The 23,322-nt window shown below is 54.4% G+C and overlaps 1 protein-coding gene across 1 annotated transcript; it reads right to left on the reverse strand.

The window, feature by feature from the left end:
• On the reverse strand, window positions 1,849-20,805 carry EMX1 (empty spiracles homeobox 1). The gene is made up of 3 exons (XM_018055049.1): window positions 18,541-20,805; window positions 12,472-12,656; window positions 1,849-2,404 (listed from the first exon to the last, which is right to left on the reverse strand). The coding sequence occupies exons 1-3, from the start codon at window positions 19,052-19,054 to the stop codon at window positions 2,237-2,239; spliced, it is 867 nt and encodes a 288-aa protein (XP_017910538.1). The 5' UTR covers window positions 19,055-20,805; the 3' UTR covers window positions 1,849-2,236.

Below are 23,322 nucleotides of genomic sequence, written 5' to 3' on the forward strand. Positions count from 1 at the left end.
ATCCTACCTGTCTGGGAGTGAAAGCTCACTGTGAGATTCAGCTTGGACTTACCCAGGTTAGGACTTTCAGGCTGTGAGGGAAGCATCTTCCTGGTTGATGTTTGGGAGGGAGGCATTGGGATGGAATGCGGCCCTTAGGTTTCTGGCATTCACTGGACCCACGAGAGACACTGACAGGCCCCAGCAATAGGACCTTCTGTGCTTAGATCCCTTCATGTGCCTCAAGCAACAAAGCTTGGCCTTTGACATCTTTTCAATGACTTCAACATTGATCAACCCCCCAGGACATCATTCTAGGTAGGTACCAAGAATAGGCTAAGGAAAGACACAGCACAGGCAAAACCCCTCACTCACCAGGCGACAGGGATGACGTGGGTGAGACGGAAGCAGAGGACACCAGGAGTGAAGGAGGAGAGGCCAGGGGTGGGAAAGAAGGGGGCAGAGTCGGGGGCTGAGCACCGGGGCAATGTGCTGCTATTTGGGCTTCAGGAAGAGAGCCCTAGGCACAGCACAGCTCCTTTGAAGTGGGCCTCATCCTTGACATCCACACAAACCTCATTATGCCTCCCACTCCTCCCCTCCCCACCCAAACCCCTGGGATCCATCTAAGCTGTTTCCCAAGGTAGAAGAAACCTTGGTTGTTGGCAAAGGTGGGAAGTCCTAGAGAACAGGCAGGGCAATGAGTCAGCTGTGAACAGGCTGGGCATGAGGTGCTGGGGGGCATGGGGTGCCACAGGCAGCCCGCTCGTGGGTCTGCAGCTCAGCAGAGGTCAGCTGGTGGCACTGACCAGGAACCAAAGAGAAGTCCTGGAGGTGGGTGCGAAGGCCCAGGCAGAGGGCACAGCGAGGGAGGCAGGCAGGGCACGGACTGACCCTGGGGTAGACAGAGGGGACAGGACAGGGATAAGAGTGGGGAGGACTCAGAAAGGCAGGAAGAGCCATCAGAGGCACTGGAATGAAGGCGGGAAGGGGTGGGGGAGCCTAGGGGGAAATGGCCTAAGATAAAGAGCAGTGAAGCCAGATGGAGGCGTCAAGTTGGGCCACAAGGGGATGGCAGTAAGCATGGTTGGGGACAGTCTTCAATTCCCGCCCAGTGGGGAGGCCGAGGTGGGGAGCAGGGGTGTGGATCACGTGCCAGATGGAGCAGTAGAGGCAGGTCTGGCCACGGTAAGGGCCAGGGGCACGGGATACAGGTTACGAATACAGGTTTTCTTAGGATGAAGGAAACCGTGCTGCGTGACAAGCAGGAAAGACAAGTGAACAAACTGGAGGCAGATGAACTAGAGATCGGTGGGCCCTGCCTCGAGCTCTTTCCCAGGCTGGAAGGCCCTAAGGAGCCAGTTGTGAGCTCAGCCTGAAGCCCTGTCTCTGAAGCTTTCATCCACCCAGAGGAGCTTTGCAGGGACAGGAGAGCATCCTGGTGGGGCAGGACTTGGGGCAGAGGTGGTCAGCCTCTGGGAAGGGTGCCCCCTCTACCCAGCCCCATTTTCCCCTCCACTGGAGAAGTCACTAGAACTCCACGCATGGAGAAATATGGATGCTCTCTCCTCCATGACCCACCTGGGCCTGATTCTCACCATTCATTAAGTTTGGGAAGACTTGAGCATAGCCTCCCTCAGAATATAGGGTGGTCCTTCCCTACATCTAGCGTCAGTTTCTCCTGCTGTGGAGTTGGAGCTAGAGACCAGGGTCAAGCACCATCAAGAGAAGAGTCAGTGGATTGAGTCTCCAAGGCCCTGTCCAGATTCCCAGGCTCTGAACAAGCTTGCTCAGCCAGTTCCCCCTGTGGCTCTCAGAGCCAGAACCCAGCAGGCTCACAGGCTCTGGGGTTGGAGCTGGATACCCATGTCATTAAGAGAGAGACTTTTATTGTTCCCATAGGGAAGGGAGACACAAGGGGATCACTAAGAACTACAGCGGGTGCCTGCAAAATAAATTAAAACAGAAATGCGTCAAAACGAAAAGGAGATAAGAGAAATGGAGAGTGGCTGGGAGGCTGCACTGCCCAGGTGGGCAGGCTCTCCAAGGAGAAGGTCGAGCAGTCCCGGGCCTCAGCCAGCCCATATCTTGTCCCTCTGTCGGTGGTGGCCCCAGGCGCCGAGCCCTCCGGGGCCATGACCTGAGGCCTCCACGCAGCCCGGCCGAGGAGTGGCCAGAGTCCTGCTGGGCCCACCGGTGGGGGGGCCTGGCCAGCAGCGCGTGGCACTCTGCCCTGGTGGGGTCGCGGCTGCCCACCCTAGTCATTGGAGGTGACGTCGATGTCCTCCCCGTTGGCCTGCTTCGTGGCAATGCGCCACCGGTTGATGTGATGGGAGCCCTTCTTCTTCTGCTCCGACTCGGGCCCTTCCTCCTCCAGCTTCTGCCGCTTGTACTTTGTCCTCCGGTTCTGGAACCACACCTTCACCTGGGCCGGGGAGGGAGGGGCACAGGTGAGAAACACCCAGGAAGCCCCCAGCAGCCACTCAGCCTTCAGGCTGGGCTGGGAGCCGGATGGGGAAATCGAGCCCAGGGCCGTCTCCGAAGGCCGGTGCCATCTGATGGGTCTGGAGGTCTTCCCTTCCAGATGCAAATGAGGGGGGCCAGGGCACAGTGGGCCTGAGGGGGGCTGTTTTGCTGTCCCCTCAACAAAGGGGCAGAGAAGGCAATGGCACCCCAGTCCAGTACCCTTGCCTGGACAATCCCATGGACGGAGGAGCCTGGTGGGCTGCAGTCCATGGGGTCGCTAAGAGTCAGACACGACTGAGCGACTTCACTTTCACTTTTCACTTTCATGCATTGGAGAAGGAAATGGCAACCCACTCTAGTGCTCTTGCCTGGAGAATCCCAGGGATGGGGGAGCCTGGTGGGCTGCCGTCTATGGGGTCGCACAGAGTCGGACAGGACTGAAGTGACTTAGCAGCAGCAGCAGCAACAGAGGGGAGGGACGGGGCATGGAGCTGCCGCGCATCCTGGTTCCTGTAGCCATCACTTGGGTCTGGATGGCTGGGGTGATCCCCACCCCCAGGGCAACCCTGTGCTCAGAGCAGCACGAAGACGCAGAGCAGACACAGCCACTTAACCTGGAGGTGCTGTCCCTGCCAAGGGCAGTGTCCAGGACAGCCAGAGCTCTTTGAGGCACACAGACCCCACTGCTCGAGGCGCCAACATCTCATACCGTCCAGGTCAGTCTGTCTCACAAGAGGAGCCTGTCTTAGTAACCTCAGGTAGAATCCTCCATCCTGCCTCAGAGCTGGAGCTGGATGGGTGGGGAGTCCGGGATCCTTGGGTGCCAGCTCCTCAGGGTAGTCTGAAATCCACCAATGGAGGCCTCATCCTCCTGACACATCGGGGTGTCTGCATCCCCACCCGGTGCTCTGGACTTGCTGCCTCCACATCACCAGCCCTTGGAGCCCATCCAGATGTGGGAACAGGTCACACAAGGAATAGCTGGGAGAAATACCAGGGGACAGAAGCGAGCTCCTTCTTAAACACAGAGAGCCCCCCAATTCGTGTCAGGCAGCGAGAGCCCTGACAAGGAGAGGGGTCGGAGGCCAGCAACTCTCCTGTGTGCTGTGGAGGCAGGGCGGGCCCATGATGCTAAGCCCATCCCCTCTAGGAAGCCTCCAAGACTCAGTCCCATCTCATCATCCCGCCTTCTCCTGCCTCCTCCAGCATTTGCTCAGTGCCCAGCCCACAACAGCCCTTAACAACCTCTCCTGCATGATCTGGGAGGATCGTCCTGGTCCTTCACTAGTTTTATAGTTTTAGTTCTTGAGGACTGTGGAGGAAACCTCACTTTGTCAACTCCTCCTAACTACACAGTCCTTTTCTTGGCCTTGCAGCACCAGGCCAGACCAGATCACCCTCAGAGTTGGCGGGAGGCGCTGAGTGCTGATCATCTGCTGTGTTCCCTCCCCTCTCTGGACTTAAGTCCCTCATGCCTAAGAGAGATGCTTTCTGGGGCCCTTTACAGCTTTAGGACACGTTCTGGGCTTTTGTTCCACAGGATACCTGGGGAAGGCGGTGCCAAGGGGCAGGCTTATGAGGCATGGAGGGTTTCCTGAAATAATAGCACATTTAAAAAGCAAATGGATGGGCTTCCCAGGTGGTGCAAGTGGTGAAGAATCTGCCTGCCAACGCAGGAGACATAAGAGACGCAGGTTCGATCCCTGGGTTGGGAAAATCCCCTGGAGAAGGGCATGGCAACCCACTCCAGTATTCTTGCCAGGAGAATCCATGGACAGAGGAGCCTGGAGTGCTACAATTCATGGGGGTCACTCAGAGTTGTACACGACTGAAGCAACTAAGCCCAGATGCAGACAATCGCAGTTGGAGTGACCCCTGGCCCCCATACAGGTGGTGAGCGGTAGCTCATGTGTGTGGAACAATGGTGAGCACCTCGCTGCGGCAACAGCAGTGACTGCTAGGGGAGAACCTTGAATCCTGGGGTGGGGGCAGCTAAAGGCAATCCTCAGAGACACTACATGGATCTGTCCCTGCTCCCTGAGAATGGGTGAAAAGCATAGGCCTTAGCCGCAAAGCCAGGTGGTGGCAGACAAAGCTGGACTGGCACGCAGGCCCAGGGGGCAGCTTCATGCTCAGGACGCCCCGCCTTCCCATTCTGCAGACATCGCCCCCCATTCCCTCCGTGGAGCCCGTCCCTCCCAGGGTTTCCATGGCACCGTCGGTCCTGCCTGTTGGTTTCTGAGCACCAGGGTGGGTGTGAGGGCAGCCGGCACTCAGTGCTACACAGAACAGCCACATGGACGGGAAGAGATGACTGGCCTTGGTGGATGGAGTGAGGGGAGGCCTCCTTCCTTCAGTTCCCGGGCTGGATTCAAACCCATTGCCTGCATGTCCCAGCTCAGATAGATGGAGAAGATGGCAGATGTTCTAGGGGCAGGGCTTCTGGATTCCGTGCCCACCTTTCCTCAGGCACAGGGCTGGCTGGGCCCTGGGTGGTTCTCGGCAGAAGCATTTGGCAGCCAGCCTGGCCCCTGCCCCCCACCCTGGAGCCCACTGTGATTGTGCCAGCCCGTAGGCGGGTGAGCTCGCCCAGCCTCCTGTGCAAGGCGGGTGTGTGACTCAGGCCTGGATGCAGGGCTGGGGCGGTATTCCTGAGAGCCCCAGGGGCTGGCTGAGGGCTAAGCATGGCCAGACTGGTGATGCACGATCTGGGGCGGCACCAGGGACACAGGGCCCTTTCTGTACCTTCTCCCTCCCCCATGCATTCCCAAGTCTCCTTCCAGAAAGGAGACTCATCTCTAGAGGGATTAGCCTAGCCTGCTACCCTTGCCCAGCATCACTGGCCCAAAGAGTAAAAGCTTTAGTGGTGGAACTTAGGGCACAGAGTATGTTTTCACACCAGGGACAGCTTCCTGGCCAACCCAAATGAAAATCAATTCTGAATATTTTCTCCATGAAAACTACTAGGGTCAAGGAGGCCGCTCTCTAGAAACGGGGATGAAAACTCTCTTCCCAGGCAGCCTGGCTATCTTCCGGAGAACAGCCTTGGGCTGCGTGTCCAGATGCTGTTTACAAAGACTGTAATAACAAGGGGATGCTCATGGCTTAGTAATATCAGTGAAAACGGCAGGATGCACAGTTTGGGCACAGTGTGATCACAACCACGGAAAAACAAAGCCTATGCACGGGGGAAAAAAGACTAGAAGGAAATGTGCCCAAAGTATGGGTGACTTGTCTTCTTTCCACTTTTCCGACTTCTCTTTAATGCTCACTTATAACAATGAATAGTAATTTTTTATTTGGTAAAAGAAAAGGAATTGGGCCCAAGTGTGGTAAGAGTTAAGAATGACACCCCATGAACTTTCCAGTCCAGCCAGGCAAACCTGGGGTCATCCCAGAACTCCTTCCCTAGAGGGCAGAAAACCTAGAAAGGAGCCAGGTCACATAATGTGGCTACCAGCTCAGTGGCAGAGGCCGTGGGAGGCTGTACGTACTCTGCACTGCCGGCCCCCAACACTGGCAAGCTGCTCACCTTTCCTTAAACCCAAGGCACACTTGGCTTTCTGACCAGGGAAACCCTCTGGGTTTAGAGAGAGGTTCCTTGTGGCCTTCTAAGTCCCTACCACACTCAATGGCTCTCAGTTTTTCTGATAAGCAAGATCCTTCCAAGAGTCTCCACTTTTGTCCAAGTTACACCACCGGGAACTCTCTTACTTGGCCTCTGAAGCTCTGTTCCCTTGTCCCTGGATGTGGCCCACTGCCTGTCTGTACTTCCTTAGTGCTTTTCTCTGTCTCAGTGACAGTGACTCCAGCAACGTGTTAATTTATTTGCTCAAACCTCTGTCTCCTCATCAGACAGCATGGGAACCTGGAGAACAAAAGTGGTGTGTTAGATGGCTTTGGAGGCCCAGTGGGCCTGTTCCAGGTATGTTCAGCTGGCAGGGCAGAGGGGAAGTGACTGAGCCCTGTGCTCCAGCAAAGAGGCACTTGTGCCAACATGGCAAACAGGAGAAAATCAGTGGTAGAGGGACTGGACTCTTCACTGGAAAAGGGGTTTGGAAATTGCTGACTGCTAGAGAGATGGGATCCTTTCTTGGCTTACTTCAGTGGCCACTTCTATAAGAGGGTCAGTTCCTAATTCTTTCAGCCTTGGACTGGATTGACCACTTCTAGGAGGAAGGTGGAGAGGAAGATCCATTGTTGAGGGGACAAGGGTCAGCTTGAATTAGGCTGACTGATTGATTCAGGTGAAACTGGTGAGGATGAATGAAGGTATCAAAGCATTAGTGGACTGATCACTGTATACACCGATGAATGAAGATGTGCGTGAGTGAATGGACAGGTGAACTTACAAACGAGCAAACTATAGCTCCAGCCAGTGTTTCAGACTACCTTTGAACGAACCAGGTCTGGATCCCTTCTTTTCCACCACTCCCCAGTCTTAGCCCATCCTATCTGGGCCCCTGCACACTTTCAGGTGAATACTTGTCCTCTCCTCAAAGAGTTCAAAAACCTCTATCAAGGGCACTTGAGTCTTGTAACTCTGATACAAGAAGTTTCTCCTTATGTCCTACTATTAACTGTTCCGTTTTAATTTAAGCCTGTGTCCTCCTATTCTGTCACCCTCAGACACCGAGACACACCACTCTTTCTAGTCTGCCATCCTCAGGCGAGACAGATGCTTGGAGGCATTAATCAAGCCACTCCTCAGCTCGCCTCCCTGCCCTCTCCACTGGGGACCTGCTTCCTAACATTTGCCCCCCCGAACTGCTCCCACACTCAAGGTCAAGCCCAATGCCATGCTAAGCTCACCCCTCACTCCCCCAAACTGAGGTTGCCTCTGGCTCCTCATCAACCAGAGTCCTAACTCTTCCTAAGCTTTCTGGCTTCCTCCTCTCTCGGTCCACCCTGGATGTCTTCACTCTCAGGGAGACATCACAAGATTCGCCTGTCTTCTCAGGACCACACCCTCAGAGAACCACTCCAGCCTCCCTTACCTCTCCTGTCCTCTCCTGCCTCCCACTGGACTCCTGGACCTTCAGAGGTGCAGAAGTTCTTGGAGAAGAGCCAAGACTTAGGGAAGGGATGAATCCATCTCAGAATACACAGTGAGCCAGTAACCTTTCCCAAAAATTCAAGTTCCTTGGATAGCTCCCTTTTATCCATCCCCCAAAGGGAGATATTCCAGGCAGGAAGTCTTCTTACCATGCCCCTCTGGGGAAAACCCATAGGCAGGTGACCACACACTTCTGCCTCCTAAGATCGCCCCCACCCATGCTCTTGGGCCCTAAGAAGGCAGCCACACTCGATAGCTCCCGCACCATCTTAATCCCAAACCCTCCCGCTTTCTTCCCATCAGTCTAGACAGCCCTCTTTGTCTCCATGGCTGTGGTCTTCCAGGAGCCTTCCGCCCATGTAACTCTCCCCTGACCTCCTCAGTCCACAGCTGTGGCTTCAGTGGGACTCCAGTCACTCACCCCTTGCACGCCCCACCACTGTCTGAGGAATCTCCAAGGCCAAGAGACCACATTTCTGCATCCCTTCCCCTCACAATTCAGCTAAACTCAGCCAGGGTAGGTCAAGAAACACCTCCTGAACTGTCTGGAGTTGGAGGAACAGCTAGAAATACTGACCAATCCGTCAACTGGAGCAACCAAATGCTTTCTCTCCCTCCCCCTAAAACTAATGTGCCCCTCCGCCCACATGCACAGAAGCTCACAGAGGTGCTCTGTGCCCGGTTGTACCTGTGACAGCATCTGACCTTTGGGCACTGATCACACTCAGCCCACATGTCCTCCACATTACGGGCACACATATGTTCATGCATGTGTGCTAAGTTGCTTCAGTCGTGTCCAACTCTTTGTAACCCTACAGACTGTGGTGCTCCAGGCTCCTCTGTTCATGGAATTCTCTAGGCAAGAATACTGGAGTGGAGAAACGAACTAAGCAGAGCTCTCCAAGCAGGCAAATAGGATTACAGTATTTGCCTGCCTGCTAACTGACTGTGTGACCTTGGGCCAGTTACTTCATGCCATGCCCTCCTCCAGGGGATCTTCCCGACTCAGGGATCAAACCCATGTTTCCTGCATTGAAGGTGGATTCTTTACTGCTGAGCCACCAGAGAAGCCTCACATATATGTTACATATGCTCATTACACACACACACACAAGCTCACTCAAACTCGAGGGTCTGATCTAACCCAGGCCTGAGTCTGCCCTACCGGCCACCAGGATTGAATCTTAGATGGCCTTCCCCCTGGTCAGACTGCTGGGCTGTGCTACAGCAAAGAGGAGCCAAGAGCTAGAAGGAAGAACTAGCGCTTGCCCAGGGCCCCTCCCTCCTCCTCCTGGATTAACCCACACCATTAACTCCACTCCCAACCAATTTAAAGCCCTATCCCAACTAAAAAGCTTGGGTTGCCTACCCACAGCATCCCATGCTAGAGCTTTGGGCATACAGATACCCCTGAACTCTGAACTAAGACCCACACACCGATCTGCTTAACCCTCCCTGAAGTTTTATCCATGAATTGGTCAATAAAACTCCATCACCTATGACTGATCAACAATCAGCTATGGAAGTGCAAGGGAATCATAGAAGCAGAAGGACGGAAAGAGAGCAGTGATGGCAAAGAGTGAGGGGAATGACTGATAAAATTAGCATATGGATAAGTATACAGTTAACAGAAAACTGCCCACTCATTCAGCACATGTTTATGGAACATCTACTCCTTGCTGGTCACTGAACTGGGCCCTGGGACACAGCAAGAAGAAGGAAGGCTTGCCCTCTGTCTCCCAGAGTTGAGATGCTCAGGGCTATAGTTCATTAGGATCACCCAGAGAGCTACTTTATAAACTTCCCTGGGTCTCACCCTGGAACTCCTAAGAGAACCTCCTGAGCAGGCTCTAGGAATCCGTATTTTAAGATTTCTTTGAGAGATGGACGCAACCAGTGTATAGTCTGACACTTGGCAGGGCGGGTTATTAAACAATAGCAAAATCCTACATATTGTGATATGCAGGAGATATGCTGTGAGTCCTGAGAACCTGGAGGAGAGATTATACAGAAATACAGAGAAATAGAATATAGATAAGCCAGATGCTCAGGGATGGAAAGAACCCTGGAGTTCATTTTACTCAACCTTACAGATCAGGAACTGAGGCCCAGAAAAATAGACAAAGCAAGAGTTGATGAGATGATAACCATTATAGACATATGCATATACTGTCAGCTGCTAAAGATCTATAGAGATGGAAGTTTGACATGGATGGTAGATATATAGAAGGTAAAACAGAATAGATGATAAAGAGATAATCAACAGTTGGGTAAATAGGAATTATTGTTCAGAGATAGAATTAATAATAACAGATAGATAATTAATAACAGATAGAATTAATAATAAGTAGGAAATATAAATTAACCAGCGTTGTGGAGGTAATTTAATGAGAGTAGACAGAAGTACATGGCTAGATATAAAATAGCTATCTGTGAGGGACAGAATAGAGAGTTCTGAGAGACAAATATAGATATTGACAGTAGAAATAGATGGCAGGGGGCTGATGGGAATGATTGAAGCTTGACAAATAGCTGATAGCTAGATTTGACAGGTAAGCTTGCCTGGCAAATACAGCGAGATGGATAGATAATTAGTTAATTATATAGCCTAGGTCCAAATGATAGTTACAAAAGGGACAGAAAGCAGCTCTGCTGATGAAAAAGACTGAACTAAGAATCAGTAATTCCAGGTGTAGACCTTATTACAATAACTTGACATATTACTTTCAACAAAGGGGAGAGAAGTACTGGGGGTGATAATTAATATTATTTGAGTTCAAGTTAGGTATCTTTGATCCTTAAACCTATTTTCTGGATGATGATACCAGAATTCAGAGAAGTTGAGTAACTGGCCCAAGGTCACACAGTTAGTAGGGAGGCAAATGCTGAAATCCCATTTGTGCATGCTTGGGGAGCTCTGCCTAGTTCATTTCTCCATCTTAAAGGCCTCACCTGGAAGGATAGGACTCTACAAGGAGGTTTCTCAGGCTCAAATGTCCCACAGTTCTATTATTTTGTTTGTTTCATATGCTTATACCAGCTCATTTATAGATGTAACAAGATTAGCCAGGAGTTTTGATAGTTAACAAAGCTGGATCCATTTTATTTTCTAGCTGGTTTTCTTTTAAACATATGTTTAAGCACCTTCTAATAAAAATGAGAGGAAACAATCATTAGGTTTACTAACTGGCATTGTTAGGCCCAAATAGTGACAGGCAGATAAGTTCAGTTGAAAGAAGGTCAATTAAAAATGCTCTCACTGAACTAAAAATATGGAGGTTAAAAAAATGACATTATTTCAACAAGTGTTAATCTGTGGTTGGTGGACATAAATGGTTTTGTTTTCTTACACTTCTGCAATTAAATTTAATAACTAATACTTTTTAAATAAAGGTAACTATAAATACCATTCTTAAATGACACCTTGTTTTAAACAAAAATTTTAAAACGTTTGCGAAGAGGGAAAAGTGGGTGTTATTTTATTATTTTTTTAAATACCTTTCTTTAAAAAAAAGTGTTTAAAATTTAACTCTGGGTTTTTTTGTGTGTGTGTGTGTGTGAGCTTGATCTCTGCAGTTAGAACAGACCGGCTAGCAAATCTGAAAAAGCCCGGGTCGTGCCGCAGAGACGGGAGCAATGCGTTGATGAAACAGGGCATCAGACAGGTGGGACAGAGATCCCAACATGCGTCGTGAGCGGGAAGAGTGAGGTCGGGGCTGGGGACGAAGTTGAGTTTGGACTCCCACATGAAGCCTTCTATCTAGCCTCACTGCTACCCAGGAGAGCCCAGGCTGCACACACACCCCACCCCCGCCCCCAGCCCGGCACCATCTCTCTGTCGGGACTCGGGTGGAGGATGGTGGTGTGAGAGGCGAGCAGAAAAAGCAGCGGAAGATGAGATGCCGGCGGCGGGCGAGAGCGGCTGGGCCGCCAGCCGACCTCTCTCTTTGTGAATCTGGAAGCTGTCGGGGACGCGAAGGAGTTAAGGTCTCCCAAAGGCTACCCAGTTACAGAAATCCTCCTCCAGGGCAGCAACCAGCCACCCCAGCGCGCTGGACTCCGGGCGGACCGAGAGCTTAGCGGTGCTGCCAGACATTTATTTATGCCGAAGTCTTTACTTACAATAAGGCCAAATCTGCCTCCCTATACTTCCCTTCTAGTTCTTTAATTTTTAAAAATCAATTACAAAAACACTACGTGGTGATTGTAATTTCACCCAGTTCAAATCCCTTCAATGCCATCGCAGTTTATTCCCTCCCCAATTCAACAGCTCTTCAAATGATGAAAACAGGCCCTGGATACCAGAATCTACTTTCCCACCGTTTCCAGGTCTCGCCGACGCCTGCACACACACACGGCCGTTTCAGCGCGGTGCCAGCCCGCCCGCGCAGAGACCAGGGCCGGCCTCGGACCCCGGGCAAGGGCGCGCACTCCCGGCCAACCTTCTGCTCTTTATAGCCCGGGGACCCGTGGTCTTTCTCCCCACCGCGAGGCCTTCGCCCCCGTCGCCCCTGCACGGCAGCGGAGCGAGTACGGGGCAGGCCTGGGCACCTCACACACCTCCGAGGGCCCCCAGAACAGTGGCGGGAGAAGGGCTGCAGTCACCGCAGGGCTGAGACGACACCAGAGGGCCCGGGCGGGCGCGGGGTGACCGCGCGTGGGTGTTCCGCGCTCGGCCGGCTCCCGAGGGCGCCCGCCGCCTCCCGACAGCTGGCACCTCCCGTGGGCTGTGTGAGCTGGGTCGGAATAAGGTTTGATCCCAGCCTCCGGGTAGGTCCTTAGTACTTAATAAAAGTCCTGTGGCCCCTTCGAGGCTGTACGCAGTTGGAGGGAAGACAGTCATGGCGGGGGCGCCGCAAGGGTGGCGGGAGGAGCCGGGGCAGGCTAGGGGGCGAGGCTAGGGTGCCTCTCCGGCACCCGCCCGGCCCACCTCCACCTGGCCCCCGGGCGCAGCGCGGACCATTCATTACCTGCGTCTCGGAGAGGCTGAGGCTGCCGGCCAGCTGCTTCCGCTCGGCGCCCACCACGTAGTGGTTCTTCTCGAAGGCACGCTCCAGTCGCAGCAGCTGCGAGGGCGAGAAGGCCGTGCGGATCCGCTTGGGCTTGCGCGCGAAGGGGCCGTGCAGAAGCAGCCCGTCCTGGGGCACGTCGCTCGCTGTGGCCGCGTCGCCGACGGCAGATACAGACAGAGAGAAGCGCACCGTGAGCTGCGGCCCGGCCGCCCGCGAAGCCGGCCGAGCTCGGCCCTCGCGCCTCGCTCGCACACGCCCCGGAGCGCTCCGCTGCACTCTCCAACCCTTGACACACACACACCCACGTCTTGGCTTTCCCTTTTGCCTCCCCTTCTTTAAGTCCACACCTCTCCCCATACCTCCTCCTGGCGGAGAGCTATCGGGTCAGGGGACGCCCGGAATCAGCGCTGCGGATCACTGTTGGGCCAAGAGGCGGGCCGGGGTCTGTAGAGGCGCCCACCCGCCCGAGTCCACAGTGCCTGAGCAGCCTAAGAGGCCAGGGGAAGCTCTCTTTGTCTGGTATGCCCCGTCGTGTCTCCCTCAAAGTGGACCAGGGGTAGAGACAGGGCTGGGTGTCAGGAAAGTTGCAAGGGGCACAACCTGGCTGTCAGATGTCCCCGTACCAAACGCAGATTCAAGAACTGAGGGTATCTTAGGAACTCTCCCTTCACACCTGCTTAAACCAGCCTTGCAACTAAATGCTCAGGCCACTAGCCCATAGAAAATTCCTGCCAACTAGCGGAGGCTCCGCAAGTGGTAAACATAGGCCAGGGGCCAGGTCAAAATCCAGACAGCATCTGGAAGTCTCCAGTTAGGTTACTTCTTCCAAATATCCCACCTCTCTCCCCCCAGGTCTTCAGAGAAAATCCTCTTCCTGCAGACTTACTGCTCTCTGGTGGAAAAAGACCTTGCTTCATCCCTGAATAATCTCGTGCTGAAGAGACATGTGTATAAATAACTAGATGTCATCTCTCTCTCTAATAGATATAGATATATTGGTTTCTGCATGGGCGTATGTAATATATGCTCCAGCCTCCCTACTGTCTTTTTCTCCTATCTACCATACAGGATTTTCAAAGAGTGTAACAGTCCCTTGGCAAATGTTGGCCATCACGGGGACTCAGCTGCTCCATGCAGGAGGAGGGGCTGACATTGGGCTGAATAGGGCTGAGGTAGTAGGGTCAGGAACTACAAAAGCTAGAACAAGCTTCCATCCACAGCCCCGGTTTCAAGGAATCCCCCCACTAGGTCCTTACACAACCTCTGGCTTGGTTGCACATGCCAGCAAGACTGGAAACAGGCCCTGACACCATCCATGGATTCCCATACAGTGGCACATACTAACTAGTACCCTAACCCACCAAGAATGCAGAGCACTGCATGAAATGTTTTGACAGTTAGCGGTTGAGATTGACTGATCCAATTAATTTCTTCAGAAATGGCCACTGGTTTGACTCAGTTTGATTTGTTGTTTTGTTCTTAAGACAATTGTTTGGATAATTCAGTTGAGCTCTCCCATCTCTGGAACTATCTCTGTAAGTGAGGCAAGAGCACATAATTGAGATGCTGTTGCTACAACTCTCCAGGTAACTGTTCATGTCCCTCTGCTGGTGGAAACTGCCTGACCTGATTTTCTCCAAGTCTGTGGGCTTTGGACATCTACATAGGAAAACCTGATTGCTGGGGTTTTCTGGGGAACAGCGTTGCCTAGGAATGAGTGGCCAGTGCCTGGGTGGGTGGGGGGAGACAGAGTCTCCTGAGAGGGAGAAGCTGCTAACTTCCAGTTGCCTTATCCATTGCAAGTGACTGGATCTGTGCTGCTACAAAAGTGAGTGGGATCACATCACAGGAAGATGGAGGGTTGGGGATACCCTGCCCACTGGGTTCTTCAAGGTGGTGGCAGGGTCTCAGGCCTGACAGAAGGAAAAGTTTAGCTTGTGGTGATGGAGGGGACAGATGATCAGGGGAGGTGGTCTGGCAGAGAGGGATAGGAGGGAGAGAAAGGAAGAGAAGGATCCAGGTGCAGAAAAGGATTACAGCCTCAAGTGGGAGCCAGTGCGACGAGGCCAGAGAAAGGCGGCAGAGGTGGGTGGGAAGCAAACACTCCTTGTTGATGTTAAAATAAATTGCTTCAACAAACAATAGCATTCCGAGCTCAAGTCAAATACCAACAGTGGTTTTCTCTGGACAAATGAGCTGGAGAGGGAGAGAAAGCCTAGCACACACCTGTGATCACAGGCTTTGGCCTCAGCAACATGACAGGGGCCCAGGCTGGTCAGAAATGAAGTGGCAGTGTGGAGATATCCTTGATTTGTGAGTGAATGGGATGCAGATGTGTGAAGGGTAGTGTGGGGTTGAGAAAGCAGGACTGCAGCCTGCCTCAGTGTGTGACTTGATGGGTGTTTTATAATTCCATGCTGTGTGTTGGTCACTTGTGCGGTAGAGTTCTCTGTGCTTGTCTTTATAAACCCAAGGTGGAGGATGGAAACAGCAAGCTTCTCTGTCCTGACATACATAGGACCAGTTGGCTCAAGTCTGGCTATTTTAGGGGAAAGATAGACTGCTTGGGGTCTTCTTCAGCTGGGGAGAGAATAGCCATTGTAAGTTCATTGTAATCCCCCAAAGGGGCAGATAGCATGTGTCCTGTAATCTGTGTGTGCATGTGCAGAAACACAGAAGTCCTGACCCGACCAAGAAGGAGCAGAGACCAGGAAAAACTACTCAAGAGGCTGATTACTGATGAAAGATATGATTTCAAAAGAAGCAAGGACTTTTTCCTGTAAGGAAGAGTATGTTTAATACAAAATTAACCATCCTGAGAAATTGATCCATAGTTTCATGTTTCTGTAAGAACCAGGATGATGCCTACGAGCCTGGGCCACTCTGACTGATCTGTGGAGAAGGGACCTCAACCGTCCCTACCATGGCTTCAGTTTGCCTTAATTGGACCACAAGAGCAGAACAAGCTCTCAGACTGGGGTTGCAGTGTGGCCTGTTTAGAGACAGTCTGTGAGAGTAGGCTGTCAGTTTTAGTCAAGGACAGGCGGGAAAGTGGAAAGGGGCTGGCTGAGTCTTCCCTGTAGCTAGTAACTGAACCCTACTCTGCCCCGTTTTCCTCCAGTCTCTCTCTTTAAGGCAATGGCTGGGAACTAGCAATCGACGTTCCCAGGACTGAGGTGGCAGGAACTGAGAACTAGGGATTCGAAGGCCTGGGGCCCAAGCTGCAGTGCCTCCTGGAGATGCTATGGCAAGCTGGGGGCTCTGGGCCGGATGGCGAGGCGGAGGGGCCTGGGGCTACGAGAAGGAGAAGCCGCCCGCGAGCGGAGATAACCTATTCCCCGCTCCTCCTGCCGGAACAAAGGCTCCCTTTGAAGCACCGGCCCATTACCACCACCAGTCCCGAGGGCCTAATCTCCCACGGCCCCCTCCCGACGCAGCTTCCCTGCCTGGAAAGTTCCTGCTGTCCGAGGGAAATAGCACCGAAGTGCGGCTAACTCGCTGTCTTCTCCAGCCCCTCCTCCTCAGGCCTCGAAAGCCGCCTCCGGCTTCGGGGTCCCCCCCGCCTGGTCCCGACCATTCCGCGCTGACTTTTCTTCTCCCAGCGCCTTGCTCAGCGGAGAAGCCCTACCCTGCGCGCCAGGACCGCACTGTTGGAGAGCGCTGCGCACAGAACGCAGACGTTTTCCTTTTCGTTCGTGTAGGGTTTTGCTTCTTGCATTAAAACGGGGCTGAAATGAGCATCGCAGAGACCCGGTTCTCTAGAAAACGCGGCGCCGGAGGGCCTGAAATGACTCGGCTCATATCCCCGAGGGCCCCCAAGACGCAAGGACGCCGGGGCCTCAAGGTGTCTGCCCCGACGCTGACCAGCCCTGAAGCCAAAACCTCTCAGAATTAAAAAAAAAAGGTCATTCCGTGCCCAACGGATTCTCGTGTTCAAAAATGAGACCACATTTGGCTCCATCTCCGCGTCCAGACACAGTTCTTGGGAGAAAAATGCAACCGTTTTTGCAACTAGACAACGTGCCCGCCGGGGCTGAAGGGAGCGGCGGCAATTTCCGAGAGGATTTTGCCGAGGATTTATTCAGCCTCGCCTGACTGGGGATGCTCAGAGCCGGAGCTGGATCTCTTACAAGGCGTTCCCGACCCTTGGTGCCCCGGCCCTCGAACCCTAAAAGCCGGTGTCGGCGAGGTCAATGGCGGGAAAGGAACCGCGGAGGGCATGGGGCGCCGGGTCTAAAGCTGAGGGCGTCGCCGGGGACGCCATCTCCGAGTGAGCAGAGACTACAGGGGTCAGGACCGGTTCTGCCCTCTTCTTCGAGCTCCTGTTCCTCCTTTGGTCTGCTAACCGCTGGTCCTTCCGCCGCCCCAGCCCGAGGGTTTACAAACAGCCGCGACTTTCAAATTGGCCTGCAGTCGCCAAGTTTAGAGACCGGTGACCCAGCCCATGGAGGACCGAGGTGGTTTGCTCAATTTAAAATAATACTTAATTTTATCAGTAAACATTGATTTTAATTGACAGACTTCTTTCCCATAGCGGCTGACACCATAGGCATTTTTTGTTTTGTTCTGGATGATTTGGGCAAATCTTTGAAATCCCCAGAGCAGACAAGTCTTCCCACAAAAATTCTTGCTCAAACAATTACATTACCTTATTTTGTGGAATCTGCTAGGTCAGTATCTATGAGCCAGATGCGACTCGGAAAATTGATAAATTGGGGTGGGGAAAGCGGCTTTCCATGATACAGTTAAGCATCCATAGCGAAAGCTTCATGAGGTCATTTTCTTCTATTATCTAGATAATTGTACCAAATACCCAATTTATTTTGACTGTGTAGATCCAGTTTACCACCTGATCAGCCAAAGCTCTAATCACGTACTTTTCATTTGTTTTGCTAAGAGCCAGTTTACCTAGCTCTGAGTCAGGAAACCTAAGGCTGAGGTCTGGTCTACACAAACAAAATAGAACTGAAGACTAAACCAATTACTGCACAAATTAAGGCCACTCCAAAAAAAGTGAGGGGCGGTGCGCAAGAAGAAAGAAAAGAAAAGAAAAAAACAATAAATTCAAAGAAGAAAACGAACTCCAAACTAATGGAACTCTTTGCTTAGAGAAAGACCACTGAAACCTGTGTGTGTGTGTGTGTGTGTGTGTGTGTGTGTGTGTGTGTAAAAGAGCGAGAGAGAGAGAGAGAGAGAGAGAGAGAGAGAGAGAGAGAGAGAGAGAGAGAGAAGTGGGGGATCTTCCTTACCAATCCCATTGCCCAGTGCAGACTAGGGGGCTCAGACTGCCTACGACCTTAAAAGCCCTCTGCCCCCGCCCCCTGCCTGGGAGGACTTCAGTCGGTACCCTAGCAGCCTGTCGGTTCCCGGAGTCCGCGAGCGTCGCGGGAAGCCGGTTTGCTTTGGCAAACCTTCCCACCCTGGGTCCAAGAGGCACGTGTGACTTGGAGAAGTCGGGCCGAGGTTGCTGAGAAACACCCCCAAACAGAGGAGCACTGAACACTGAACATTAACTCTCCAGTTTTCCCTCCCCTCTGCCCCGTCTTCCCACAGAATCGGGACAAGCAGGTGGACTTTCCCCTGTCTCCTTGCGCCAGCGAAGGCGGATCCCTGGGAGTTGGTTGTGGAAGTGCGAACGTCCTACGGTCCCAGGTCCAGCTGGGTCGGAGGGAGGGCGGCCGACGCTCAGTTCTCTGGGATGGGGCTGGCTCAGCCTGGAGACTTTAAGGCAGGCCGCAGGGAGGACCAGGAAAGGCTCCAAGGATGCGCCCGGGCTTGGCGTCCGGACCGGCATCATTCCTGGAAAAGCCTGGAGGTCCCAACCTGGTTCTCTGGGGGGGAACCCAAGGAGGCAGAAGAGCGAATGGACCTGGCGCGGCTTTTCCCTGCTTAGGAATCGGCCTCTGTGGACCTGCAACCTTTTCTGACACAACTTCTGAATGGCCCCGGACTCCCCCGAGCCTTCCGCGCGCCGCCGCAGCGCGGGCGCCGGCTGGCCGCCGAGGCGGGCACAACGTGGGCACTCACCCTGAAAACGGTGGCCGAAGAAGCGGTTCCGCAGCACCCAGGGATAGAAGTGCAGAGGGTCCCGGTGCTGGGCGCCGAAGAAGGAGTGCGGGGGCTGCAGCGGGGAGGCGCCCAGCTGGTGCGCCGGGTGCACGGTCAGCGCGTGGTGGTTCATGGCCTCGGGGAATACGAGCTCGGGACCGCCGTAGAGCGAGCGGCCGGCGCCCGCGGCGGCGGGGAAGCCGCTCACGAAGGCCGCTTCGGCTGTGCTGGGGTGAGGATAATTGAGCGCCGTGGGCCGGAGCGGCTCCTCCGAGGCGGCCGCCGCCAGGGGATGGGAGCCTGCGCCCCCGCCGCCAGTGCCCCCTCCAGTGCCGCCGTCCTTGGCCACCAAAGACTCGATGGTAAAGCCGCGCTTGGCTGTGGGCTGGAACATGGTCGCGGCCGCCAGAGCCGAGCGAGGCACCCGGGCTCTGGGGAGCGCTCCGCGTCCTGGCGCCGCCGCCGTGCGGGGTGTGCACCCAGCCAGGCACATGCACACACACCAGCACCCTTCACCTCCCCCGCCCGCCCGCCCGCGCTCAGCCCCTGCCCACAAGCCAGGCGCGGAGCGGCGAGGGGCGTGCGAGCCGGCGAACGCGGAGTCGGGCCACGGCGCGAGGCTAGGCGCGCCGGCCTCTGCGCCCAAGCGGGCAGCTCCCGGCGCCGGCACCGGCGCGGGCTCCGAACGAAGCTGCGAGCTGCCTCGACCGCCTGGGGACTGAGCCCGGCCCCTTCCCTTCCGAGTCCAGCCGGGACCGACCCCTGCCCCCGGTCCTCCCAGCAGTGTCCTGCCCGGCCTCGGCCACCGCGCTGCTAGGCGAGAGTTAGCGGGCACCTGCCCCGCGCTCGCCCATTGGCCGCCGCTCACCTGCCCCAAGGTGGGGGGCGGGGCGGGGCGGGGCGAGGGACCGCGGGAAGGGGAAGGAGCCAGCAGTCGGAGGCAAAAGCCGGACTGGAGCTCGTGCGGGGCGAGCTAGGCCTCCTCCTGCTCTCGCGTCTTCTCGCAGCTCTGCCCTTTAGCTGAGTCTGGCGGCAGCCGCAAGCGTCTCCACCCAGGCGGGAGCAGAAGGAGGTGTGCGAGGGGTCTGGGGCTTGGGAGAGTCTCCAGCCCCGCTCCCCAGTGTGTAAATCAGTTGAACCCTCTCCAGTTCGTCCCGGGATGTCGTTTCAGTTCCCAGATAACTTGAATTCGAGTGCAGTGTGGGTGTTTGGGGTTCAACGAATAGATTCTTCTGAGAACTTGCTCCTCTGGCCGCTAGGACCCTCGGGATCGCCCACCGTCCGTCTCCTGGGACGCAGTCTGAAGCCGCGGGCTTGTTCCTGAGGTTTCTCGTTTTCTGAGTGGTAAAGGGGACAGCTTCGGAAAGCGGACGCGCAGTTATTTTCAGAAGAGGCCAGGCCAGGAAAAGCGCTGGAGGAGCTGGCGGAGTGGTCACCCAGACGTCTCAAGCTGCAGTTCTCCGGGCTTGGAAGCAGGTCCTTGGCCCAGCTACGGGCATCGCGACCGGCCCGCAGGGCCATCTGCTTTCCTCCTCTTCTCTGATTGCGGAGCTCAGGTGCAGGCGGTCCAGGACAGGCCGGGGCCTTGAAGACACTGTCTTACGTTGGAGGTGGCCGAACAGTCCACAACCAACGCCTAAGACCCTCCAAGAAGACACATAGACCATCCCGGGAACGTAGCGGCCACCTGGCCTCCTCCGACCCTCACCACTCGCGAACGCGGAGCAGCGGACTACTCTACTCCAGCCAGTTTCTATTTCGTGCACTAATTCGTCGGGGATGAGAGGGCAGTGGGAAGGAGAACAAATACTCAGCAAACTTTTCCACCAGGGCCTTCCAGGCCGCAGGAAAACAGTATCCAGGCCCAAGAGGACGCTAGGCGGTGATGGGGAGGCTGGGACCCGCACCCTGCCAGTGCACTGCGAGAAGCCGATCTGCTTCCTCGCTGCTGCCCGGCTTAGTCAGAGCGGCCTGGCCGCGGCCCGGGTGCGCGGATCCGGGCAGTGCGTCCCGGCGCCCGGCGGCCAGAAGGTCCTCGTGCCGCGAGGCTCTGCGAGGACTCCAGGCCAGGTCTTGAGAGTGGCCTGCCTGAGCGCCCGCAGTCTCGGCCGGGGAGAGCGCTCCGGGCGCCCTTGTTGCCACAAAGCGGGTTAAAGTCTATTTTCCACTCGACTGGTCCGAAAAGCCCCCGCGCGCCGAAGCCGTTCCGGCCCCCTTGGGAGAGGTGGGGAGGAGACGGCGAGGGGTGGGGGGAGACGGCCGCACCCTGCAGCCGGTCGCGTCCAGAGCAGACCCGGGCGGAGCGCCTCGGAGGCGCCCCAGAAACACCTGAGGAAGGAATCGTTACTGAATTTGCGGCGAGGGCTTGTGTCTTTTGCTGGCCCCTCCAGATCTTTCTGGCTCACTGTGCGTCTCCGCTTCCGTCTCAGGCTGTCTGTCTCTTTCTCCCTTTCCTGCCTCTTTACCGCCCTCTCCCCCACCACCACTTTCCCTCTGTTTCTTCCCCCTTTCCCTTTGCCTCACCCTCCGTTCCGGGTAAGGAGAAGCTACCCTGAGTGGGGATAAGGACCTAACCAGGCCATATCGCTGCGGTGGTGAGGGTGCGAAGCTGGGCAAAGACATGGAACCGAGATTTTCGTTCTATGTGGAAGGAGACAGCGTGAATTTTGCTGGAGCAAGGTCCCCGCAGGGAGGCAGGTTTAGTTGGATAAGCGTCACCCAGGCCTGTTCTCTGAGTGTGGCTAGGAAGGACTAAGTGCTTGGGCTTGTGACTGAGGAGACTGGAGCCGGATAGGGTTGAACTCAGCCCCAGGCTTTGTTCCCCTAGCGGTGGTGAACCTCACCAGTCTAGCTGCAGGCCCCCACATCCTACCTCACCGCAAGGCCGAACATTGACCACTGAACTCACTAAATTGGGCCGGTAGAGGAGCTTGGAATCTACTGGGCCATTCTGGACATATCTACACTGGCCACATGGACTTTCCTCACCTGGCTCTGGGTGTACATGTCCCTGTGTAAATCCATAGAGCTTTATAGGAACAACTCCTTCTCTTGTTGTTGCGCTTTCCAAATACGTGGACATCAGTTGCCTGTCATTAACCCTGTTTACAGATGAAGAAACGGTCAGCATGGGACCAATGACTGGAGTCTAGTCTTGGACTGGGTTGAGGTGGGACAGTTCAGTGGGCCTGGCCTGATTCAGGTTCTGCCCCCATTCTACCCCAACCCCGGCCCCTGCAGCTGGACTCTGACAGGATCAGTGATGGGTTACCCAGCGCCTTGGGTGAAGGGGGTTCTACCTTCAGTTTCCCTCTCCTTAACCTCTCTCGTTGTGCCTTTCTCTCACTTTCCTTTCCTGTGATTTCATAATTTTCTTCCTTCCCTTCCCTCCCTCAGCAGATATTTATCTCTTACCTGATTTCCTCTGTTTCCGTTGCTCTTAGGGCCTCTTTTCCCCTTATTGCCTCCCCTGCATTAGGTTAAGAGAAGAATTTGTTACCTTCAGGAGGTCTCTAAGTCTCCCTCTCTGTTCTGGATCCAGCATCAATGCGCCCCACCACGCCCCAAGTTTTTCTTGTGCCAGATTCCCTGCTTGGTCCCTGCCAAGCTCCCACAGGTCTCCCACTGCGACCTCCCCTCAAAACAGCTGACCATGTGCTTGCTTCCTCCCCTCACCAGTGGACGGAAGCCCACCTTACTCCAAACCTGTGGCCCCTCCCCCACCTCTGCTCCCCAGCCCTTCCCCTCCACTTCCCCGTCCTCCCTTTCAGGCTGCTGAGTTCCGCAGGAGCCCCCAGGTTGATCATGCCTCCCTCATGCTGGAGCACATTATAGTCTCATACATCTGCAGGCTGCTTGAAGCCCAGTGCCTTTCCTGGGTTCTTATCTCCCCAAACCCAGCACTTCGCTTTATTCAGAGGAGAAGACCTGAACCATCTGTCCTAGTTCTAGCCCCACGTCAACTTTTCTCCCCTCTCCATCTCTGGAATAGACTGGGCTCAAGTCCTGACTCATCCATTTACTAATGGTGAGCCCTGGGGCCAACGATCTTGTCTCAGCTTGCACATCTGTGAAATGGCAAGCCTTTAGTGGGACCTCTGTGTGGATTAAATGAGATGAGTTTGTGATGTCCAGGACCAATGTCTGACTCCAGAGAGGCACTCAGTGAATGTTACGCTGTCTGCCTTTGCCTATGCAGGAAACCTGAGAATCATCCTCAAATCCTCATTCTTCCCCATTCTCCTTATCCTACCAGTCACCAGGTCTTCAGGTCAAGTACTTCTGAAATCTGTATCTTCTCCCTTTTTGCTTCTTTGCTGGCTGATTTCATTCTTCATAACTCAGTTCAACTTCGCCCAGAACCATCCCCTATCCCCGCCACCCACCTCTCACCACTCAGGCAGAGCATTCCCCTGGAGGGTGGAGTTTTCTGTGGAGACATTGGTCCCAAACATCCCCAGTCATCTCCCTTTGGCCTTCTGTCTTCCTCTTTCCTCTTCAGCCTACTTCATGTTCATGTCTCCCTGCCCTCGTGTTTCCCTCACCCTGTTAACTTTTCTTCTTCACAGCCAGCTAAGTCTTAAATAACTCTTTGTCCCTCTCTGGCTCCCTCATTTCCTTCCTGACTCTGCAAGCCTTTACAACCTGGCTTCCATCCCCATCATATTAGGAATAAGCCTTGTAAAAGCTCCAAAACTTTTTATCACGGTGCTATTACAACAGTAATGTGTGCTTACAGAGACAATAATAAGCACAACAACC

The sequence above is a fragment of the Capra hircus genome, chromosome 11 (genome assembly GCF_001704415.2).
Source record: "Capra hircus breed San Clemente chromosome 11, ASM170441v1, whole genome shotgun sequence".
Lineage (NCBI taxonomy): Eukaryota > Metazoa > Chordata > Mammalia > Artiodactyla > Bovidae > Capra > Capra hircus.